The sequence below is a fragment of the Zalophus californianus genome, chromosome 15, assembly GCF_009762305.2.
Source record: "Zalophus californianus isolate mZalCal1 chromosome 15, mZalCal1.pri.v2, whole genome shotgun sequence".
NCBI lineage: Eukaryota > Metazoa > Chordata > Mammalia > Carnivora > Otariidae > Zalophus > Zalophus californianus.
The window spans coordinates 88988820-89011046 of record NC_045609.1 but is presented as its reverse complement, the minus strand read 5'-3'; the positions used below and the strand labels follow the sequence as shown (position 1 = coordinate 89011046).

The 22227-nt window shown below is 42.6% G+C and overlaps 1 protein-coding gene across 7 annotated transcripts; it reads right to left on the bottom strand.

Moving 5' to 3' along the window:
• Positions 1-399: 399 nt before the first annotated feature.
• LOC113923499 (cytochrome P450 2C44-like) lies at positions 400-20487 on the bottom strand. Of its 7 annotated transcripts, none has more exons than XM_027596311.1 (10): positions 20394-20487; positions 19403-19654; positions 17058-17220; positions 14370-14519; positions 14036-14196; positions 13463-13639; positions 12575-12716; positions 6222-6409; positions 1282-1423; positions 400-800 (listed from the first exon to the last, which is right to left on the bottom strand). In XM_027596311.1, the coding sequence occupies exons 2-10, from the start codon at positions 19640-19642 to the stop codon at positions 613-615; spliced, it is 1551 nt and encodes a 516-aa protein (XP_027452112.1). In that variant the 5' UTR covers positions 19643-19654; positions 20394-20487; the 3' UTR covers positions 400-612. The 7 variants fall into 7 exon arrangements, with proteins under 7 accessions (XP_027452112.1, XP_027452118.1, XP_027452117.1 ...); XM_027596317.1 differs by having other exon boundaries at positions 6301-6409; XM_027596316.1 differs by having other exon boundaries at positions 19418-19654.
• Between the last annotated feature and the right edge of the window lie 1740 nt (positions 20488-22227).

Genomic DNA, 22227 nt, shown 5'->3' with positions numbered 1-22227 from the left:
CATAGCTCTGTAAGTGTAAGGAAAGTTTGAGTTGTGGTTTGTCTGGTCTTTCTTGTCATTAGGGCAACACTCATTAGCTTTCTACATCCTTGGTCGAAGCGGAAGTCACATTTTCCTCAGAGCTTTCCCTTGGTGAAATGCATTCATGCCAGCAAATATCTTCCATGTTATAAAGAGACTTGTGGATGAGGTTCACACCCAATCATGATTTGTCATAAATTGGACTGAAGTTGTTTACACCACCAATTACTTAATATCCAATGAACATCTACTCTATGTGAGCTCTGAGTGCACTGAGGAAATATATCTTGCAGGGTTTGTGTTTTTTTTTTTAAGATTTTATTTATTTATTTCACAGAGAGATAGCGAAAGCAGGAACACAAGCAGGGGGAGTGGGAGAGGGAGAAGCAGGCCTCCTGTTGAGCAGGGAGCCTGATGTGGGGCTCAATTCCAGGACCCTGGGATCATGACCTGAGCCGAAGGCAGACGCTTAATGACTGAGCCACCGAGGCGCCCCCATCTTGCAGGGTTTTTTAACCAGTGATGCTAACACCCATGGGTAGAGAGAGATTTTTGTTTGATTGACTGTCCTGCTTTCCTCTTGTTTGTTTTTTATTTCAATCTGGGTAAGAAACAGAGCTTGAAAGACTGACGAATGTTCAAGAATCCATTAAACATTGGGTCAGTGCTCAGCTCCTTTTCATCAACAACAGGCTTTAAAGTAAAATTTTGCAGAATGGTGGTCAGGAATAAAAATATCTCCATTCGAGCAAGACCTTCTCCAAGACATGCCCGTTTTCCTGGAAGCAAAAATCATTTTATTAATTGGCTTTTGTGAAGATTGACAAAGGAAAATGGAAATTTTTATCATACAGATTTCTGTTCTTTGCCCACCAAGGATGGCTGGGACCTGGAGCCTGCTGTCTTCAGGTGACCCATCAGAATAACAGGACAGGAAGCCCCCCCTTGGGCAATCATTTCCAGGTACAAGAGGGAAGTGACACAAATATTGTTTTCATAAAAGTTCACATTGAGCTGGAGGGACAGCCTCCTTCACAATCTAGAGATTAATGTCATGTGTATACAGAAATAATTTGATTTTTGCATTATTGTTATTCTAGATTGCCATATATTACAGGGACAAATGAAAATCATTTCATAATCATTTCCACAATCATTTTGTTACAAAATATATTTTAAAATATACTGAATTGATTTATCTGTGATTCCATTTTAATGGATTAAATTGATAGATGGCCAGAAATGTGGAGATTTATTTACCAATAGAGAAGGGGATGAAGAAGTCACTCTTCCGAAAGCTGCCATTTTTATCCAGAAAATGGTTCGGATCAAACCTTTGTGGGTTTGTAAACTCTTTACTGTCATACAACACAGAGGAGAGCAATGGGAACACAGTTGTGCCCTAAAACCAAGAACATCTAATATTTAATAAGAGACTTCTTTCCAGAGAGCCCAGTGTCAATTGCTGGAAGATGGGATGACAAGTGACACAGATGACTCTGAGGGGAATGGCTCCATCACAATGATGTGCCCACAGCATACCCCGCATCTGTGGGAGGAATACCTGAGGGGCAAATGACACATTTGGGGAAGTCAGGTGGAAATTGATGGTGAAGTTTCCAAGCAAATGGGTAGGACTCTTGTCCAGGGCATGAATGTGAAATAGACTCTCAGGGTTCCCTGGCTTTACCACCATGTAAACACAGACTCTAAAACACACATCCTTGGATCTGCCTTCACCCAGCACAAGAACCAGTCCCCCGAGCCAAGGCAAACCTTGAAAGATAATAACAGAAAATATTACTGAGAGAGGGAAATTTTGTGTACCTATCTACAGCAGAACTAAATTCAAGAAATTTTATGTTTGATACTTTTTAATGGAAAGCAAAATTGCTTTTTAAGGAGTTACAAATGGAACCACAACAATTAGTACAGAACTGAAAGAGAAGACAAATGTTGTTCATAAACAAAACCATTACAGTTGAGTAGATGATACTTATTTTTCTGAATGAAGTTGTGAACATATGATGATGACACACGATGTATATGTAAATATGCAATTGCAAAAGACACCACTTTAGGAGAAGCTTGTGCTTGAGGAAACACGAAGTGATGAGGATGATGTAAATTGGAGGGTTATGCAAGTGCAGATTGGGTATAGGTTTTTTTTTTTAATTAAGTCACAAAATATGCTCTCTTTTAAAATATTGTCTCTTCTACATTCTCTTTATTCTTTATTTTGTAAATCTCACCATCATGTTGCAATTTGCCTTTCCTCTCTCCATGTCTCAGACCCTACCTCTCATATGATATTTCTCTTTATTTCCCCGCAGTGCATCCTGGATAATCTGCCCCAACGCCGTCAGCACATTATTTCTCACCTCAGTCATGTATAATAGATCCATTACACTGTTTAGGCCAACTATAACACTTTAAAATTTAAAATAACTACATATGTATTTAAATAACAGCTTTATTGGGATATGAGTTATATATCATAAAATTTAACCTTTTAAGGCATACAGTTCAGTAGTTCTAGCATATCCACAGAATTGTATAACCATCGCCTAATTTTAAACATTTTATTCAGCCCAAAGAAACCCCCATACCCTATTAGTAGTCATTCCCCATTCCCCTTGACTTCCAAACCTAGTAAACACTAGTCTAATATCTGGTTCTATGCATTTCCTTATCTGGACACTTCATATGAATGAAATCATACAACATGCATCCTTTGGTCTTGCTTCTCCCACTTAGCATATTATTTTTAAGGTTTATATGTGTTGTAACATGAATCAGTACATCATTCCTTTTATGACTGAATAATATTCCATTGTATGGCTAGACCACTTCTTTTTAATCTATTCGTGAGTTGTGGACATTTGGGTTGTTTCCATTTTTTGGCTGCCATGAAGAATGCTACTGTAGACACTTATGTACAGGGTTGGGGTGTGTGTGTGTGTGTGTGTGTGTGTGTGTGTGTGTGCACGTGCACGTGCACGTGCATGCATGCACATTCACTGTTTGGTTTGTGAGTTCTGCACCCTAATATCAGTGAAACTTTTGTGTCCAAGCCTAGGCATGGCATAGGACTAGGCTTCTTCCTTACCCAGAATCCGTGGCACTGATGATTCTCCTTTATGCTTGTTGGCTTGTGAGAGGAATTCTTCTAGGTCTCATAAAGCCCATGGCCTTCATTCAGGGGCCACATGGAGCAGCACACCATTCTTGCCCAAGGGGGTCAAATCTTTGGCTCCTAGATGCTAGGATCTCTCAAAGCCTGAATCCATGTGAGTCACCCACATTTTTACCAAAGTTGGTTTTATTGGAATAAAAATTTTAAAAGCTAATTGGGGTGTTATAGACTATACTTAATTTTAATTTGCACTTGCTAGTAAGCTTGAATGTCTTTCCATACACATATTGACCATATTGACACTATAGGTGTTCTACTCTGTGAATTTCTTAGTTTTATCTTTTGTTCATCTGTTCCTTGTTCTGTGCTTTATTTCCTTATGACTTTGGGAGGTCTTTACATAATCAAGAAGTTATTTATTTGTCAATTATATGCACTACGGTTACTTTTTCATGGTCTTTAGCTTAACTTTGGCCTTGTGTTGCCTTTTGTTCTACAGAACATTTTCCCTTTTAATGGAATCACATTCAGCCATGCTTTTCTTCAAGGTCATGCCATTTCTATTGTGTTTAAGAAGGCTTTTCCTGCCCCAATATCATAAAAATATTTTCCCATCTATTATTATAAATGAATTAAATTTACCTTTTACATGAAAGTCCTTAATATTTCCAGAAATAATTTTTCTGTGAGGTAGGGACTTGATATTTTTTTTCTATCATCATTTACTAAACAGTCTTTTTCCTTCCCTAATTTACAATGTCCTCTAATCACACACACCTGTCTAGGTCTCTTTTAAGGCTCCCTACTCTGTTTCATGGGGGAAACCCCACTATTTGAAACAATCATGATATTCAACACCAACATTAACTTAATATTATCACTGTTATCTTTTTAAAAATCTGTGTGGCTTTTCTTGGCATGTTTTCACTCTATATGAATCTAGGATCTTCTTGTGTTCCATGGAAAACACAGTTCAAAATTTTATTTGAATTGAAAATAATTTATACATTAATGTGGGAAAATGCCATCTTGGTGTTGGTTTTTCCCTACTAACATATTAAAAATATCTCTATTTACCTAGGTCTTCTTTATGCCCTTCAATATCTTGTTAATTTTCTCCACAAGTGTCTTGCACAGATTTTGTTAGATTAAGGAAACAGTCAACAAAACAAAGTGGCAACCCACAGAATGAGAGAAGATATTTGCAAATGACACTACAGATAAAGGGCTGGTATCCAAGATCTATAAAGAACTTCTCAAACTCAACACCCAAAAAGCAAATAATCAAGTCAAAAAGTGGGCAGAAGATATGAAAAGACACTTCTCCGAAGAAGACATACAAATGGCTAACAGACACATGAAAAAATATTCATCATCATTAGCCATCAGGGAAATTCAAATCAAAATCACATTGAGATACCACCTTACACCAGTTAGAATGGCAAAAATGGACAGGGAAAGAAACAACAAATGTTGGAGAGGTTGTGGAGAAAGGAGAACCCTCTTATACTGTTGGTGGGAATGCAAGTTGGTACAGCCACTTTGGAAAACAGTGTGGAGGTGCCTCAAAAAATTAAAAATGAGCTACCCTATGACCCAGCAATTGCCCTACTGGGTATTTACCTCAAAGACACAGATGTAGTGAAAAGAAGGGCCATATGCACCGGATGCTCATAGCAGCAATGTCTGCAATAGCCAAACTGTGGAAAGAGCTGAGATGCCCTTCAACAGATGAATGGATAAAGAGAATGTGGTCCATATATACAATGGAATATTACTCAGCCATCAGAAAGAATGAATACCCAACTTTTACATCCACATGGATGGGACTGGAGGAGATTATGCTAAGTGAAATAAGTCAAGCAGAGAAAGTCAATTATCATATGGTTTCACTTATTTGTGGAACATAAGGAATAGCATGGAGGACATTAGGAGAAGGAAGGGAAAAATAAAGGGAGGGAAATCAGAGGGAAAGATGAACCATGAGAGACTATGGACTCTGAGAAACAAACAGCATTTTAGAGGGGAGGGGGGAGGGGGGATGGGTGAGCCCGGTGATGGGTATTAAGGAGGGCACGTGCTGCATGGAGCACTGGGTGTTATATGAAAACAATGGATTGTGGACCACCACATCAAAAACTAATGATGTATTGTATGGTGACTAACATAACATAATAAAATTTTTTTAAAAAAGATTAATTTCTATGACTTTATTTCTTATAATTTTTGAGTCCATTTTAAATAGATCTTCTTTAAATAAATAAAAATAATTTGTGTTTCACCACTGCTGTTGTACCTAATCCATCTTTTCTTTCTATCATATGAATTTATGATCATAAACTTTTTATCACTAAAATATTATATTTGTTCCTAAGTAAAAAAAAAAAAGAGGAGTTCTGCAGTATGCATTTTCTTCCCAATTCTTTTCATGCTGCCCATGTCATTTTCCTTTTATATCTTACTGTTGTTTAAATCCAAATATATTCCAATTTTTATAAGAATTTCTGCTTTTTAGTTGATTCTTTCATCTATTCCCTCATACTCCTTTGTTCTTAATCAGTCTCTCTAGAGGTTTGTTATTTTAACAATCTTCCCCTAAATCTAAATCTTATTTATTTTTTCTATCAGTAGTTTCTTTTTGGTATTATGACCTCATTTGTGCTCTCTGAGAGTCTGCACTGTTATTCTTTCTCTACCTTCTAATTTCATCATTCACTTATTAGACTTCAGTCTTTCCCAATATTCATTTTCTTGTCCTTAGGTCTATCTCACAAGCATTTCTAGTGGAGTTTTATTTAAGTGCAAATTATAATAGAAATTATGAAATCTCTGGAATAAAAACTGCCCAAAATACTTTTTCTCCTATCTTTTCTTAAGATATAAAAATTTTTTGGCCATGATTACTAAAATGTCTGTTAAGAAAACACGTTTTTCGTAAAGTTTTTACTTACACAGAGTTGGCCAATGGGGCTAATAGAAATCTACTTCCCTTAAAATTAAAATATCAGGCACTTAATCACTTAATTGTCAAAATAAAAAAATTTAAAGGAGGAAGATGACTGACCTTAGGAATGAAGAACTGTCTAAACTTGGTGTCCTGAATCACAGCATGAGGCAGATTGGAGGGAATGAGATTGATGTACCTCTGGACCTCGTGCACCACGGCATCTGTGTAGGGCATCTGGGCCCTGTCGCTCATGCAGGGGACCCGGTCCCGGCCCACCACTTTGTCGATTTCCTCGTGAACTCTACCTGCATGAAACAACAGTGTCTGTCACTCATGAGCCATGCAGATGACATCCTGAAATGTCATCCAAAACTGGGCTACAAGGGTGTAGAAACTCAATCCTACAAACTCGCAAAGCAAAGCATTCCCTTCTGTAGGTCATGCTGTTTGAAGCTGTGGTAAGAATGTGTTTGGTTTGGCTGAAATTGCCCATAATACAGGATGTGCTCAGGGCCCTCCACAAGGTGGTCCTGAATCCTTCATGTGTTGGTTACGAGAACTAGGAGGGCAGGGTTACAACCATTCAGTTCTACACAGATCTTTGCAAGCTAATAATGCAGAGAATTCTGTCTCCAGATGACTATCTAAGACATCACCAGTACCATTATTCTGAACATTCACAAGAAGTGGTGGGAAAATCCTAACTAAGTGCCCCTTCATACCAATCAGCTAGAAACATGTTCCTCTCAACAACACTCTAGGGTAAGTTTTAATATTCCTGTTTTTTAAAAGACTTTATTTATTTGAGAGAGAGAGAGAGCACATATGCAAGAGAGCATGGGGGAGAGTGGGGAGAAGCAGAGGGAGAGAGAGAAGCAGACTCCCTGCTGAGTGGGGAGCCCCACACGGGAATCAATTCCAGGACCCTGGGATCATGACTTGACCCCAATATTCTTGTTTTTAAGAGGAAACAGCTACAGTTCAGAGACATCAAGTAACCTCATGGAGGCTCTGTCCTATTGTGGAGCCAGGATTGAAACCAAGACTGTTTTATTATAACCATACACTGGGTGTTATATGCAACTAATGAATCGTTCAACACTACATCAAAAAATAATGATGTACTATATGTTGGCTAACTGAATATAATAAAAAAATTAAAAAAAACAAAAACAAAAAACCACACACTGCTTTTGGAACAAAACTTCCCAAGCCAAGAAAGTGTTGATTTCCTTAAAGCTTTCAAGAGACAGCTATTCTAATTCCATGAGTTAGCTCCGGAGAACCACAGAAGCACTGGAGATGGGCCCTCAGCTCTCACTTTGTGCTGCTTTGTATCAAGGGGGAGACCGAATTGAGAATGCACGTGCTTGTCCTGAGCCACACAGCCAATGTGTGACATGTGTGACAGGAGTGTCACACGCCTATCCTCACGTGTGAAATGAGGTTTGAGATTCAGAAACTAATTCCTTCCTCTTTCACTGCTCAAAAAATTATTTATGCCATTTCATTTTATCTTCATCATGATTAAATATTCCAGTTTATTTAATGCCTACTCCTATAGGACAGTATACACAGAGATTTCTAAAGTACACATCAAAATTTGGGAATACTGATCAAAAGGTATTTCAGTTACTCATTGCTGTTAACATAGCAATTCAGTTTCTAAAAATTTATCCCAAGATCATATCAAGTGCATATAAAATTTTTGGTACAATGATTTTTTTTCAATTATGTGTGATAGAAAAAAATTAAATAATTAAAATTATCACAAATAATTAGTTAAATAAATTATGGTATGCTTCAGTATGAAAAATTCCATGCTAATTTAAAATAATATTTTATAGAATACCCAATATTCATAGCAGCAATGTCCACAATAGCCAAACTGTGGAAGGAGTCAAAATGCCCTTCAACAGAAGAATGGATAAAGAAGATGTGGTTCATATATACAAGGGAGTATTACTCAGCCATCAGAAAGGATTAATATCTACCATTTACATCAACATGGATGGAACTGGAGAGCATTATGCTAAGTGAAATAAGTCAATCAAGAAACACAATTGTCATATGGTTTCACTCATGTGGAACATAAGGAATAGTGCAAAGGACAATAGGGGTGGGGGGAAACAGAATGGGAAGAAATCAGAGGGAGACAAAGCATATGGGACACTTTTTTTTTTAATTTATTATGTTATGTTAGTCACCATACAATACATCATTAGTTTTTGATGTGGTGATCCACGATCCATTCTTTTCTTTATAACACCCAGTGCTCCATGCAGTACATGCCCTCCTTAATACCCATCACCGGGCTCACCAATCCCCCCCTTCCTCCTCCCCTCTAAAACCCTGGTTGTTTCTCAGAGTCCATAGTCTCTCATGGTTCATCTCTCCCTCCGATTCCCCCCGTTCATTTTTCCCTTCCTTCTCCTAATGTCCTCCGTGCCATTCCTTATGTCCACAAATAAGTGAAACCATATGATAATTGACTTTCTCTGCTTGACTTATTTCCCTTAGCATAATCTCCTCCAGTCCCATCCATGTGGATGTAAAAGTTGGGTATTCATCCGTTCTGATAGCTGAGTAATATTCTATAGTATATATGGACCACATCTTCTTTATCCATTCATCTGTTGAAGAGCATCTCAGCTCTTTCCACAGTTTGGCTATTGCGGATATTGCTGCTATGAACATTGGGGTGCATATGGCCCTTCTTTTCACTACATCTGTGTCTTTGAGGTAAATACCCAGTAGGGCAATTGCTGGGTCATAGGGTAGCTCTATTTTTAAATTTTTGAGGAACCTCCACACTGTTTTCCAAAGTGGTTGTGCCAACTTGCATTCCCACCAACAGTGTAGGAGGGTTCCCCTTTCTCCACAACCTCTCCAACATTTGTTGTTTCTTTCCCTGTCCATTTTTGCCATTCTAACTGGTGTAAGGTGGTATCTCAATGTGGTTTTGACTTGAATTTCCCTGATGGCTAATGATGATGAACATTTTTTCATGTGTCTGTTAGCCATTTGTATGTCTTTTTCGGAGAAGTGTCTTTTCATATCTTCTGCCCACTTTTTGACTTGATTATTTGCTTTTTGGGTGTTGAGTTTGAGAAGTTCTTTATAGATCTTGGATACCAGCCCTTTATCTGTAGTGTCATTTGCAAATATCTTCTCCCATACTGTGGGTTGCCTCTTTGTTTGTTGACTGTTTCTTTTGCTGTGCAGAAGCTTTTTATCTTCATGAAGTCCCAAAAGCTCATTTTTGCTTTTGTTTCACTAGCTTTTGAAGATGTATCTTGAAAGAAGTTGCTGTGGGCGATGTCAAAGAGGTTACTGCCTATGTTCTCCTCTAGGATTTTGATGGATTCCTGTCTCACATTGAGGTCTTTCATCCACTTTGAGTTTATCTTTGTGAATGGTGTTAGAGAATGGTCGAGTTTCATTCTTCTGCATGTGGCTGTCCAATTTTCCCAGCACCAGTGATTGAAGAGACTGTCTTTTTTCCATTGCATGTTTTTTCCTGCTTTGTTAAAGATTATTTGACCATAGAGTTGAGGGTCCATATCTGGATTCTCTATTCTGTTCCATTGGTCTATATGTCTGTTTTTGTGCCAGTACCATGCTGTCTTGGTGATCACAGCTTTGCAATATAGCTTGAAATCGGGCAACGTGATGCCCCCAGCTTTGTTTTTCTTTTTCAACATTTCCATGGCGATTCGGGGTCTTTTCTGATTTCATACAAATTTTAGGATTGTTTGTTCCAGCACTTTGAAAAATGTCATTGGAATTTTGATCAGGATGGCATTGAAGGTATAGATGGCTCTGGGTAGCATAGACATTTTAACAATGTTTATTTTCTGATCCATGAACATGGAATGTTTTCTCCATCTTTTTGTGTCTTCTTCAATTTCTTTCATGAGCATTCTGTAGTTCCTAGAGTATAGATCCTTTACCTCTTTGGTTAGGTTTATTCCGAGGTATCTTATGGTTTTTGGTGCAATTGTAAATGGAATCGTTTCTCTAATTTCTCTTTCTACAGTTGCGTTGTTAGTGTATAAGAAAGCAACTGATTTCTGTGCATTGATTTTGTTTCCTGCCACATACTGAATTGCTGTATGAGTTCTATTAATTTGGGGGTGCAGTCTTTTGGGTTTTCCACATAAAGTATCATGTCATCTGCGAAAAGAGAGAGTTTGACTTCTTCTTTGCCAATTTGAATACGTGTTCTTTCTTTTTGTTGTCTGATTGCTGTTGCTAGGACTTCTAGTACTATGTTGAACAATAGTGGCGAGAGTGGACATCCTTGATGTGTTCCTGATATTAAGGGAAAGGCTCTCAGCTTTTCCCCATTGAGGATGATATTCACTGTGGGTTTTTCAGAGATGGATTTTATGAACTTGAGGAATATTCCCTCTATCCCCGTACTCTGAAGAGTTTTAATCAGGAAAGGATGTTGTATTTTGTCAAATGCTTTTTCTGCATCAACTGAGAGGACCATATGGTTCTTCTCCCTCCTCTTATTAATGTGTTCTATCACATTGATTGATTTGCAAATGTTGAACCACACTTGCATCCCGGGGATAAATCCCACTTGGTCGTGGTGGATGATCTTTTTAATGTATTGTTGGATCCTATTAGCTAGGATTTTGTTAAGGATTTTGGAATCCATATTCATCAGGGATATCAGTCTGAAATTCTCCTTTTTGACACTATATCATTCTTGAAGGGTCTATCCAACAAGAAGATCTAACAGTTGTAAATATCTATGCCCCCAACATGGAAGCAGCCATCTACATAAGCCAACTGTTAACCAAAATAAAGAGTCATATTGATAACAATATGTTAACTTTAGGAGACCTCAATACTCCACTCTCAGCAATGGACAGATCATCTAAGCAGAAAATCAACAAGGAAACAAGAGCTTTGAATGATACACTGGACCAGATGGACCTCATAGATTTTTACAGAACATTCCACCCTAAAACAACAGAATACTCATTCTTCTCGAGCACACACGGAACTTTCTCCAGAACAGACCACATACTGGGTCACAAATCAGGTCTCAACCGATACCAAAAGATTGAGATTATTCCCTGCATATTCTCAGACCACAATGCTTTAAAACTGGAACTCAATCACAAGAAAAAAAAATTGGCAGAAATTCAAACACTTGGAAGCTAAAGACCACTCTGCTCAAGAATGGGTCAACCAGGAAATCAAAGAAGAACTTAAATAATTCATGGAAATCAATGAGAATGAAAACACGTCAGTCCAAAACCTATGGGATACTGCAAGGCGGTCCTAAGGGGGAAATACATAGCCATCCAAGCCTCACTCATAAAAATAGAAAAATCCCAAATTCACCAACTAACTCTACACCTTAAAGAACTAGAGAAAAAGCAACAAATGATGCCTAAGCCATGCATTAGAAGAGAAATAATTAAAATTAGAGCAGAGATCAATGAATTAGAAACCAGAAACACAGTAGATAGGATCAATGAAACTAGAAGTTGGTTCTTTGAAAGAATTAGTAAGATCGATAAACCACTGGCCAGACTTACCCAAAAGAAAAGAGAAAGGACCCAAATTAATTATGAATGAAAAGAGAGAGATCATGACTAACACCAAGGAAATAGAAACAATTGTTAGAAATTATTATCAACAGCATATGGGACTCTTGACCCTGGGAAACAAATTGATGGTTGCGGAAAAGGAGGTGGGTGGGAGATGGGGTAACTGGGTGATGGGCATTAAGGAGGGCACATGATGTGATGAGCACTGGGTATTATATAAAACTGATGAATCATTGAATGTTATTTCAGAAACCAATGATGTACTATACTTTGGCTAATTGGATTTAAATTTAAAAAACAAACAAACAGGGGTGCCCGGTGGCTCAGTCGTTAAGCATCTGCCTTTGGCTCAGGTCATGATCCCAGGGTCCTGGGATTGAGCCCCACATCGGGCTCCCTGCTCAGCGGGAAACCTGCTTCTCCCTCTCCCACTCCCCCTGCTTGTGTTCCCTCTCTCACTGTGTCTCTCTCTTTCAAATAAATAAATAAAATCTTTAAAACAAAACCAAAACCAAAAACATCCCTTCCTTAAAAAAAACTAATAATGTGTAAACAAGCCCATGATATATTACTAAGTGAAAAAATAAGGTTCAATGCAGTAAAATTCTGACTGTTTACAAATGTGCATATGCACAGAGAAAGAGGGTTAGGCAGGAGACTGTCCAAATATAAGTATAAACTTTTATCTGAATATAACTACTTGGTGAATTTTTAAAAATTTGTCTACACAGTTTTCTGTATTTTCCAATTTTTATAAGATGGACCTGTGTTAATTAACTTTTAATCAGGGAAAGCTAGTACATGAACAAGGTACATGGAAGAAATAACTGTGTTGAAGAACTGGGATTCTGTCTTCTTGCCCCTGTGTCGCCCCCCAGCTGGAAGCACCCCACTCACTCTCCACCTCTGGGTGTTTCAGCAGGATCAGCAGTGCTAGCCGCAGGGTGCTGGTGACTGTCTCGGTGCCAGCGCTGAACAGATTAAAGCCAACAGCTACTAGGTTCTCTGAATTAAATTCAGAATATGGATTGTGTTTTTCCTGTAGATAATGGAGTAATCAGATGCATGATTTCATAATAGGTCTTCTGTTAGATACAGACAGATACAGCTTAGAAACAGTAGTAAGTCCTTAGGAGGTTGAATATTTACTCTGTATATGAATGGTTATTTTTATGTCTGTTTTTTGTGCCTGAGTGATTTTCATTTGATACCTAATTTATAATCGGCAAAGAAATTATTTCTAACATTTTGCATAGTGGAAAATATACTTTAAGACGTTTTGCTTTTGACATAGTCTTGAAGAAAAGGTAAAAAAAAAAAAACAGGACCTGCTTGTGTATAAACGTGCACACGACACACTTGTTCGCGTGCATGGACTCACACACAGATAGATAGGCATGCACAGCATCCCCCAAGGCACTTATTGTCTGCCCCATGGCTGGTTCTGCCCAGGCATTAGAGTAAGGTGACCTGGGCTCCCAAAGTAGCGATGGTGGCAACTCTCACCCTGCATATCAGCCAGTTTACCCACAGTTGTAGGACTAGCCAGTGAGCTCCTCGTGTGAACAGTCCAACTCGGATCACTTTGCCTAGCAGGTGCACATACTCAGCCATCAGTCAGAGAAAGGTATGCACTCCACATGTAAGCCCGATGGTGGGAAAACACACTGTGGAGGCCCAGGGGTTTCCAGACAGGGGTTGTCAGGCCTAGACCTGAATGCGTGGAGCCCAGAAGAGTGCTGGGCCTGGCAACACCTGTGCTCCAAGGGCAGCCTCCACACCTACCTCCTCCATCCTGTTGAGGAAGCAGTCGGTGTAATCCTGGGGCTGCTCAGGCTTCAGAGTCCCTTGATGCTGTGCCACTCTCTCCAAAATGAAATTTATTATATTCTGAACGTTTTTAAAAAATTTCTGGTGTCGCCCAGGAAGATAGTGAATGAACGATGGCCACAAATTGTAGAGCTGTAGGGAAAAGCCACACCTCCGTTCCATCACCAGGATTCAAAAGCCAAAAGAGGGTTGGATGGTCTTGAAGCATCTTTGTTCCAGGGGAACCTATCCTTTGCAGCCCCTTCCCATTTCTAGCTGCAGGATCTCAGGGTGGGCTGCCACTGGTGTTAAAAAGAGCCAGGGAAGTGTGTGGGGACCTCAGAGGAGACATGTTGGCAGAGGGAAGCCTGACTGCCCCTCCACAGGCCCTCAGCTGTGTTCCATAAGTAACAGCTTCCTTCCATCTCCCACCTCCCCCTGTACACCCTGCACTGCTTCCTCCCTGCTGCCCAGACTGGGACTCTGCACTCCGGCTCATCCCTGGGACCAACTGTGGGTCATCCCACAACCAGAGACAACTGGCTTTACCTGCGCCCAGAAGGAGCTCACTATGGAAAAGTTTTCATTCAGCAACATAATCAGCTGCAGGAATTCTTCATCTTGGTAGTCGAAGTGCTCCTTAAAGAGGATGGAGCTGATTATGTTGCAGGGAGCACAAGCGAGGATGAAAGTAGGGTCCACAGGCTGAGCTGGTAAGAGAGAAGGTTATAAAAATCAAGGAAAATTTCCATGATTGGTCTACACTTTCCAAATAGAAAAGACAGACAGTGGTCCCAGCAGGGTGGTGCTGGGGTCAGGGAAGCATGGGGAGGTAACCCCAACTTCCCACCAAATGTCTGGCCAGGGGCACATGCCAACCAACCCTCTGTCTGTGTGAGGGCCTGCACCAGGTGTTGGGCTTCTTCCTGGATGTGGTCCTCCATGCTCCTCTTCCCCATCCCAAGGTTCCGCAGGATCATGAGAGTAAACCGGCGCAGTTGCTTCCACCGCTGGCTGTGACTGAAAACAATCCCTGAGGGAAGAACCAAGGACAGGAGTCTAGTCACCAGAGGGCAGACAGAGGGGCTCTGGCGCAGGATGGGCTTCCTTGAGAACTTGTTTCAGAGGGTCAGAGCATCATGAACTTTTCCTGTTCTATAGACAAACAGCAACATTTATCTCAGGCTAATGCTAGGAAGTCGATTTTTTAAAGTCCACAGAATGTCAGTTCTTCCCTGGAGGCAGCTCATCTGAAGGGCTTTACTCTCAGACCCATCCCAATTTGGCTCCTGCCAAAACGCCAGCTGGCTGCTTCCTTCCCTTTGTCCTATAGGAAAGCCCCATTAGGAGACACCCCACATCCAGCTGCAAAAACTGAAGTCCTTTCTGCCATCCTCCCCACAGGGCTGTTGGGAAACACTGGCATGAGAGCGGGTGAGCCCACACCAGCTACCCATATCCATCAGTGGGGAAGCAAAGATGTTTCTGATAATTTAAAGAATTCAAATCAATGTCTTCAGATTGATTCAATAGGATCTTGGTGCCATGAGCAAATTAATAAGCAGGTATAAAAGAAGCAAACAGGACAAAAGAGAAAGTTTGTAAGAACTAGAAACTGAGGGCATCTCTTCTTTTGACAGTGATGGGCTAGGTGATTCTGCTCAATCCCTTCTGCTGAGATAGAGATGCTGCATAAATCTATGTATGGTTCATAAGGACCAGTTGGAAGGCATCACAGAGCCAACAAAGGAATGGGGAACTGTGGGGAATGCTTTCCCATAGAAGCACAGGTGAGAGACAAAAACCCAGCAGAGCTGTTGAACACTGGGAAGGTCCCAGAAGCAAGAGTTGAGCCTGCCAAGGAGGGCATCTGTGGTAAACATCTGGGGCTGCACCCAGAAGTAAGGGTGACCTGGAGACAGACCAGCCCGATGGAGTCCACAGCCCAGCTTGAAGTCACCTGCTGGTGAAGGGCTAGGGTGCTCGCGGTGCTGCTGCCCCACCCACTCCAAGGAAGCAATAAATCCTCTCTGTAGGAACATACCGCTATTAAAATCAGAAATTACCTCTGCAATTTTTCAGAGAAGATGTCTGGAACCTAATACAAAATTAGAAGTCATTCCAATAGACACGAGAAAAGGTCACAGCAACCGGTGGCAAAATCAGAGACTTTATAATAACTGTTGAGTAGGTCAGAGTTAAAAATATGATTAAGAATTTGTTAGAGATTGGGACGCCCGGTTGGCTCAGTTGATTAATCATCTGCCTTCGGCCCAGGTCATGGTCTCAGGATCCTGGGATCGAGTCCCACATCGGGCTCCCTGCTCAGTGGGGAGCCTGCTTCTCCCTCTGCCTCTGCTGCTCCCCCAGCTCGTGCTTGTTCTCTCTCTCTCTCTCTCTCCCTCTCTGACAAATAAACTTTTAAAAAAATGAAAACTAATCACAGAACCACATCAAGCTTTTCAAACTGAAAAATAGAATAACTAAAGTTAAAAACTCAGTGTTTACACACAACTGAAGACAGAACTTCATCCACTTCTGAAGTGCAGAAGCACACCTTTGAAGGGAGAGACCAGATGCTACAGAGTACCTGCTGTAGACTTCCATGTCTATACAGTTCAAACCCAGGAAAATTAAACTATGGTGTTAGTTGCCAGAGTATGTGGGAGAAGGCAGAGAGTAATGTTCAGGGAGAGTGCAAGAGGGGACTTCTGTGGTGCTGGAGAGTTTATTCTTTCATCTGAGTGATGGTTGCACATGTGGGTTCACCGTATGGTTCCCACTGAACTATATGTTTGTGACTTTGTACTAACCCCAGAAAATGGTTCAAGTGTTCTCTGAGTAATAGACACAAGGCTTAAGACTAAGCTGGTGACCTGAGAGAGGTCAAGGAATCTTTCCTAATGTAGAAATAAAGAGACAGCAGTGGGCAGGATGGATGCTGATGCCCCCAGCCTTGGACACAAAATGTGGCAGCAGGACATCCAATTGAATTCTTCTACTCACCAACCACCAGTCGGCATGAAGGAAAGGAGGGCACTCCTGTGGATGTGAAGACTCAGAAAATATCCACACTCCCCCTTGCTCACTAGGGCAGTGCTCCCATGAAACACAAAGAGAGCACAGAAACAGGGGTCTGCTCCCTTCCCCTCTTGTGCACTGCAAGGCCTTTCCTGAAACCGACCCTTTCATCCACAGAAAACCTAGCACAATACCTACCATCCAATGGCACAGCAACTCTGCAAGAAAGTGGACATTTTAATCCTTCTAAAAATGAAGACCTGTCACTCAGTTTGAGTAACTTGCACAAATCACCTGTGTGACGATCTGCCACCCTACAACCTCCCACCCCTTGAAAAAGCCACATATTCTGGAACAAGAAATGGAGGAGAATGGAAGGAGAGAAAAAGCAGGTAGGTTGGGTGTCATGGGCTGGGCAGAGCTATGATGGGGTAACTGAGGTACCACAGCCCCATCACCACTGCCACAGGAAGGTCTGTGGACCACAGAAATGGGCAGATCTGAGGCCCAAAGGGAAGTGGCCTGGCTGCCGCTCTGCACAGACGCATACCGTATCCTCTGAGGGCATTATCCATGATGGGGAACCTTCCTCTGCCTCCAAAGTTGACCGCCTGACCGCACAGGGCATCCTTCACAGCCTCGTGTCCATGTAGCACGATGATTGGATGGGGGCCCAGACGCAGTGAGTACACAGGACCATACTGTTCAGCCAGCTGGGGAGAGTGGCAAGGCACACCTGAACAACTGGCCCAGCTCCTGGACGCACAGGGGCAGTTAGAAGTGAAGACACTCCCTCCCAGAAGTCCCAGTGTCTGGCCAGCACCCTCCCTATCAGTGTGCCCCAGGCAAGACTCGGGGCTGCAGACAAGGGGCCACACTGACCTGGGGGCGGGGTGACAGGACCCTGTCTGTGCAGGACTCATACTCTGGCCTCTCGACCTCTTGAGCCTTTCCTTAATCCCTTCCTTTATTGGAGAGAACAAATTCTTACTAAGTATTTGACAAATACTAGGTGCTACACAGTGTCTCAGGACTGGGGAAAGGCAGGGCACGGCAGGAAATTTATCTTCTTTGATACATTCTAGGAGGCAAGACATAACGGTCAAGTCTAGAGTATGCTTGAGTGCAGACATGCCGATGGGAAACACCAGTAAGGCAGGGCGGAAGGCTGGGGTCTCATTCTTGAGAGGTCACTAGGGAGGTTCTCCTTGGAAGGCAGCATTTTAACACCAAGAAAGGAGGGAATGCCAGCCAGACGGATATCTGTAGGAATAGTAGCTCCTGCAGGGGGATCACCAAAGCCCTGAGGATTGAGGGTGCCTGGGGTGGGAAAGAGTGGGAGGCCAGTGTCCGTGGTGGGTGACAAAGGGCAGGAGAGCGTGAGAGGCAGTGTGGGGGGTTAGGTGGTGGGAGGATGGGGATGGGGGAGTGGGAGGTCCAGGTCCCATGAGGCCTTTCCTGTGTGTCAGAGAGGGACACTGGCTGCTGAGGGCATGGGCCCTCCCCTCCAGGGTCTCCCTGTGTGGAGCATGAACAGAATGGAAGGAGGGGCATCTGTGGGCAGGAAGCTATGTTGGATTGATCCAAGTACAGAGAGAAGGCCGGGTTCCTGATGTCTTTTCTAGGTAAAGTGAGGGGTTTGCTGGTGGCTGGGACATGGTGGGAGAGGGCAATCAGGGTGACTCCTGGCCTCTGGTCTGAGCAGTGATGAGAACCACTCCTTCTAGACAGGGGAAGGCAGGGAGAGGTGGCAGGGGCACAGTCCATGTCTGTCGGTGCGAAGAGCCCATGAGCTTCATGGTGCAGGTGCTGAGGAGCTCTGGGCTGTTGGTATGGAAGCTGTAGGACATGCTCTCTGATAGTTAGGTTTTCTCAGAGAAATGGGAGTAAGAACAAAATGGGGGTGGGAGGGGACGCGGCTGGAGGTTTGAAGAAATAGGAGCAGCAGGAAAGAGTTCCCTAAGAGAGTGGGAGGAGGGAAGGAGGGGACATCCTGGGCTGCAGTTTCATGAAGGGGCCCCAAGAGTTTAGGGACCCTTGAGTAGGGCCACCTGTGTCCTCCTGAGCTTGGCCTGGCAGAGGCACAGACTCCGGGCAGGGAGAGAGGGGAGCAGAGTTGATACCAGGGAGAGAAGCACATGACTGGTAGTAGAATCCCAGCCAGGCTGGGACACGAAGGTGCCCAGGTGGGCATTGGAAAAAGTGGAGTGCCCACAGCCGTCTCTCCATGAATGAGGATAAGGGATTCCATGAGGGCCCTGCAGAAGCTTCTAGACCACAAGGCAGTCAAGGACACGTCCACCCACATCTCTCTCCCTCACTCAGGTCAGAATCCACCTCTGTCTGAGGATTCTGATCCCCCCTACACCCCTCATAACCCTTTCCAAGTGGAAGCCCTTGATCCTTGCATCTGGGTCTAGAAGGTGTTGGACTGATCAAAGGGCAGGAATATGGAACCAACATGCTGACAGGTCTCACTGGAGTTGACCTTGAGATCCCACAGGTGCAGCTGGAAAGCCAGAGGGGTGCTGGGCACTTTGAATCATGATGATGGGGTGCAGTTTTGGCAATGACCACCCTGTGGATACACTCCTCACTCAACAGGTGCCCCGTATATTATGATCTTAGGTCAGTCAGACTCAAAGCTGAACAAAACAGAGTCCGCCACTCCTCCCTCTCACATCAGAGACTGTTAGAGGGGCCTTGGAGAGCCATCAGTCAAAAATGGAAACATTTTTGAGGGGTCACCACTCCTGGTCTCTTCAAGAGGATCAAATAAACAGAAAGTGGGATATTCTAGCACAAATGAAAGAAACGAACACACCCCCCCACCCAATGTTAGCTGGGAAATCTGAGTAAAGCACTTATACCAACCCAGGGAGCAACTGGTCATACCTGAGGGGGTCTTACCCTGGAGAGAGAGGTGGGCAGGTCCCAAAGTTTCACCTGCAGGATATTCCCAATGATGGGAAGAGGAGGAGGACCAGGTGGGAGCAAAAGCCCATGAGTGCCTTCTCTTCTCCACACAAAGATGAACAGCAGGAAAGCCACACAAGCCACCAGGAAGGTGGGCAGACTGAGTAGAGCCATGTCACCGTGTATGCGCGGGGAGCTGGCACTGAGAATGTCAACCATCGTTGGTGCCTGCTGTTGAAGACAGTTTGTCATGATTGCAAATCAAGTGTACAGGAGACCCACATGCTCCCTTGAGCCTTGTTTAGAAATGTGATTGGTTTGGCATCTTTAAAGTCACTTCATTCAGACTCTACACTGTCCCCAACAGGGTTCCTCCTCGTCCCTTTGTTTGTCCCCCCACCTAGTCATCAGTTTGACTGTTCTCCCAGAAGAGAAAGAAAACCCAAAAGGGAAAATTTGGGTATCTCTTGGTGGCTGCCAGACTGAGTCCTGCTCCAGCAGACACAGCGGGCAGGTGGAAGAGGGTCTTTAACTGGATCCCCTGACCCCCGCTTCTTCCCAACCACATCCCACCTGATCTTCTCTATCTTGGGCGTTGGTGGTGCCTCCACCTGTGGCACCCTCTTCTCCCTTCCCACTGGGCCCCTACATCACCTCTGCCCGGTTCAGTCCATTTAGGACAGAGTAGTCAGAATCTCCTTTAAAGACAGAGATCAGGCCAGGTCATTCACTTGCTGAAAAACCCGCGATGGGTTCCCAGGTATTTACCTGAGGGTAAAACCCCAAAGCCTTAGAAAGACCTCCAAGAACCGCCCCCCCCACAGCCTGCACCTTGCCATCCTGTCCTGTGGGACCTCCCAGCACTCAACTACCAAGAATGGTCCATGCAACGTGGGTGGCCTCCAGGGCAACTTCCCTGCCCTTTCCTCTGCTTGGGATGATGCCCATTCTGTATCTTCTGCAGACTCACCTGTACCTTCAGCCCCCAGCTTCTCCCTTATGCTCGCCACATCAATCTTGCCTTCTCTCATGTTTTAAGTGGTGATTGTACATTAACTTTGTCCACTGCGTTTGGACAGAGACCTTGGAATTCAGGACAGTGGGCTGGCATCCACTTCACTTTGGACCCTGGGATGGGGTCCAGCATCTCATGCCTCTACTGGGCAGGTGCATTTCACAACCCCCCTGGCATCCTCCATCTCAGGCACCTTCCATGGTTCCCTAACTCTTCCTCCTTTCCATCCCACAGTGGGCTGCTTCTTCATTTCAATTGGCATTTATTTGGTTATCAACAAGATTAAACAATTAGTATTTTTAAGTTTATGGGCCATTTGTAATATATGAACTGTTATTTGCCCATTTTTCTAATGAGATATTTACCTTATTGATTTTTCAAGATCTTTTTTTTAATTTTATTATGTTATGTTAGTCACCATACAATACATCATTAGTTTTTGATGTGGTGGTCCACAATTCATTGTTTTTGTATAACACCCAGTGCTCCATGCAATACGTGCCCTCCTTAATACCCACCACCAGGCTAACCCATAACCCCTCCCCCTCCCCTCTAAAACCCTCAGTTTGTTTCTCAGAGTCCATCGTCTCTCATGGTTTGTCTCTCCCTCCGATTCCCCCCCTTCATTTTTCCCTTCCTTCTCCTAGTGTCCTCCGTGCTATTCCTTACGTTTCACAAATAAGTGAAACCATATGATAATTGACTTTCTCTGCTTGACTTATTCCACTTAGCATCATCTCCTCCAGTCCCATCCATGTTGATGTAAAAGTTGGGTATTCATCCTTTCTGACGGCTGAGTAATATTCCATTGTATATATGGACCACATCTTCTTTATCCATTCGTCTGTTGAAGGGCGTCTCGGCTCTTTCCACAGTTTGGCTATTGCGGACATTGCTGCTATGAACATTGGGGTTCAGGTGCCCCTTCTTTTCACTACATCTGTATTTTGGGGTAAATACCCAGGAGTGCAATTCTGGGTCATAGGGTAGCTCTATTTTTAATTTTTTGAGGCACTTCCACACTGTTTTCCAAAGTGGTTGTGCCAACTTGCATTCCCACCAACAGTGTAAGAGGGCTCCCCTTTCTCCACAACCTCTCCAACATTTGTTGTTTCTTGCCTTGTCAATTTTTGCCATTCTAACTGGTGTAAGGTGGTATCTCAATGTGGTTTTGATTTGAATTTCCCTGATGGCTAATGATGATGAATATTTTTTCATGTGTCTGTTAGCCATTTGTATGTCTTCTTTGGAGAAGTGTCTGTTCACGTCTTCTGCCCATTTTTTGACTTATTTGTTTTTTGGGTGTTGAGTTTGAGAAGTTCTTTAAAGATCTTGGATACCAGCTCTTTGTCTGTAGTGTCATTTGCAAATATCTTCTCCCATTCTGTGGGTTGCCTCTTTGTTTGTTGACTGTTTCCTTTGCTGTGCAGAAGCTTTTTATCTTGATGAAGTCCCAAAAGTTCATTTTTGCTTTTGTTTCACTAGCCTTTGGAAATGTATCTTGAAAGATTTTCAAGATCTTTATGATATAGTCAATTTTCAAAAAAGGCAATAACACCTTCATCTCTCCAAATAATGTGCACATTAAATTACTGGACATGTTCCCCAAATTATGTATCAGTTTGTCATATTTCCTGTCAGGATATTCAAGACAATGTTTTACATGAGAAATAATGACCATTTATTCCTTTTCTGGCATTTTAAATTAAAGTTCATTTTTTAAAAAGCTAACTCCTCATTTTAACTGGGGAAACAATGCAAAGATAAGTGAAGAAAGTTACTACCTTTC

Excerpts from the sequence above, each read along its gene's own strand:
- LOC113923499 (XM_027596311.1), bottom strand. The coding sequence starts at position 19,642 with ATGGTTGACATTCTCAGTGCCAGCTCCCCGCGCATACACGGTGACATG. Across the intron at positions 14,197-14,369 it reads GGCCCTCACACAGACAGAGG|CTCAGCCTGTGGACCCTACT; the intron begins GTTGGTTGGCAT and ends CTCTCTTACCAG. Across the intron at positions 13,640-14,035 it reads TGAGCTCCTTCTGGGCGCAG|CTCTACAATTTGTGGCCATC; the intron begins GTAAAGCCAGTT and ends TTTTCCCTACAG.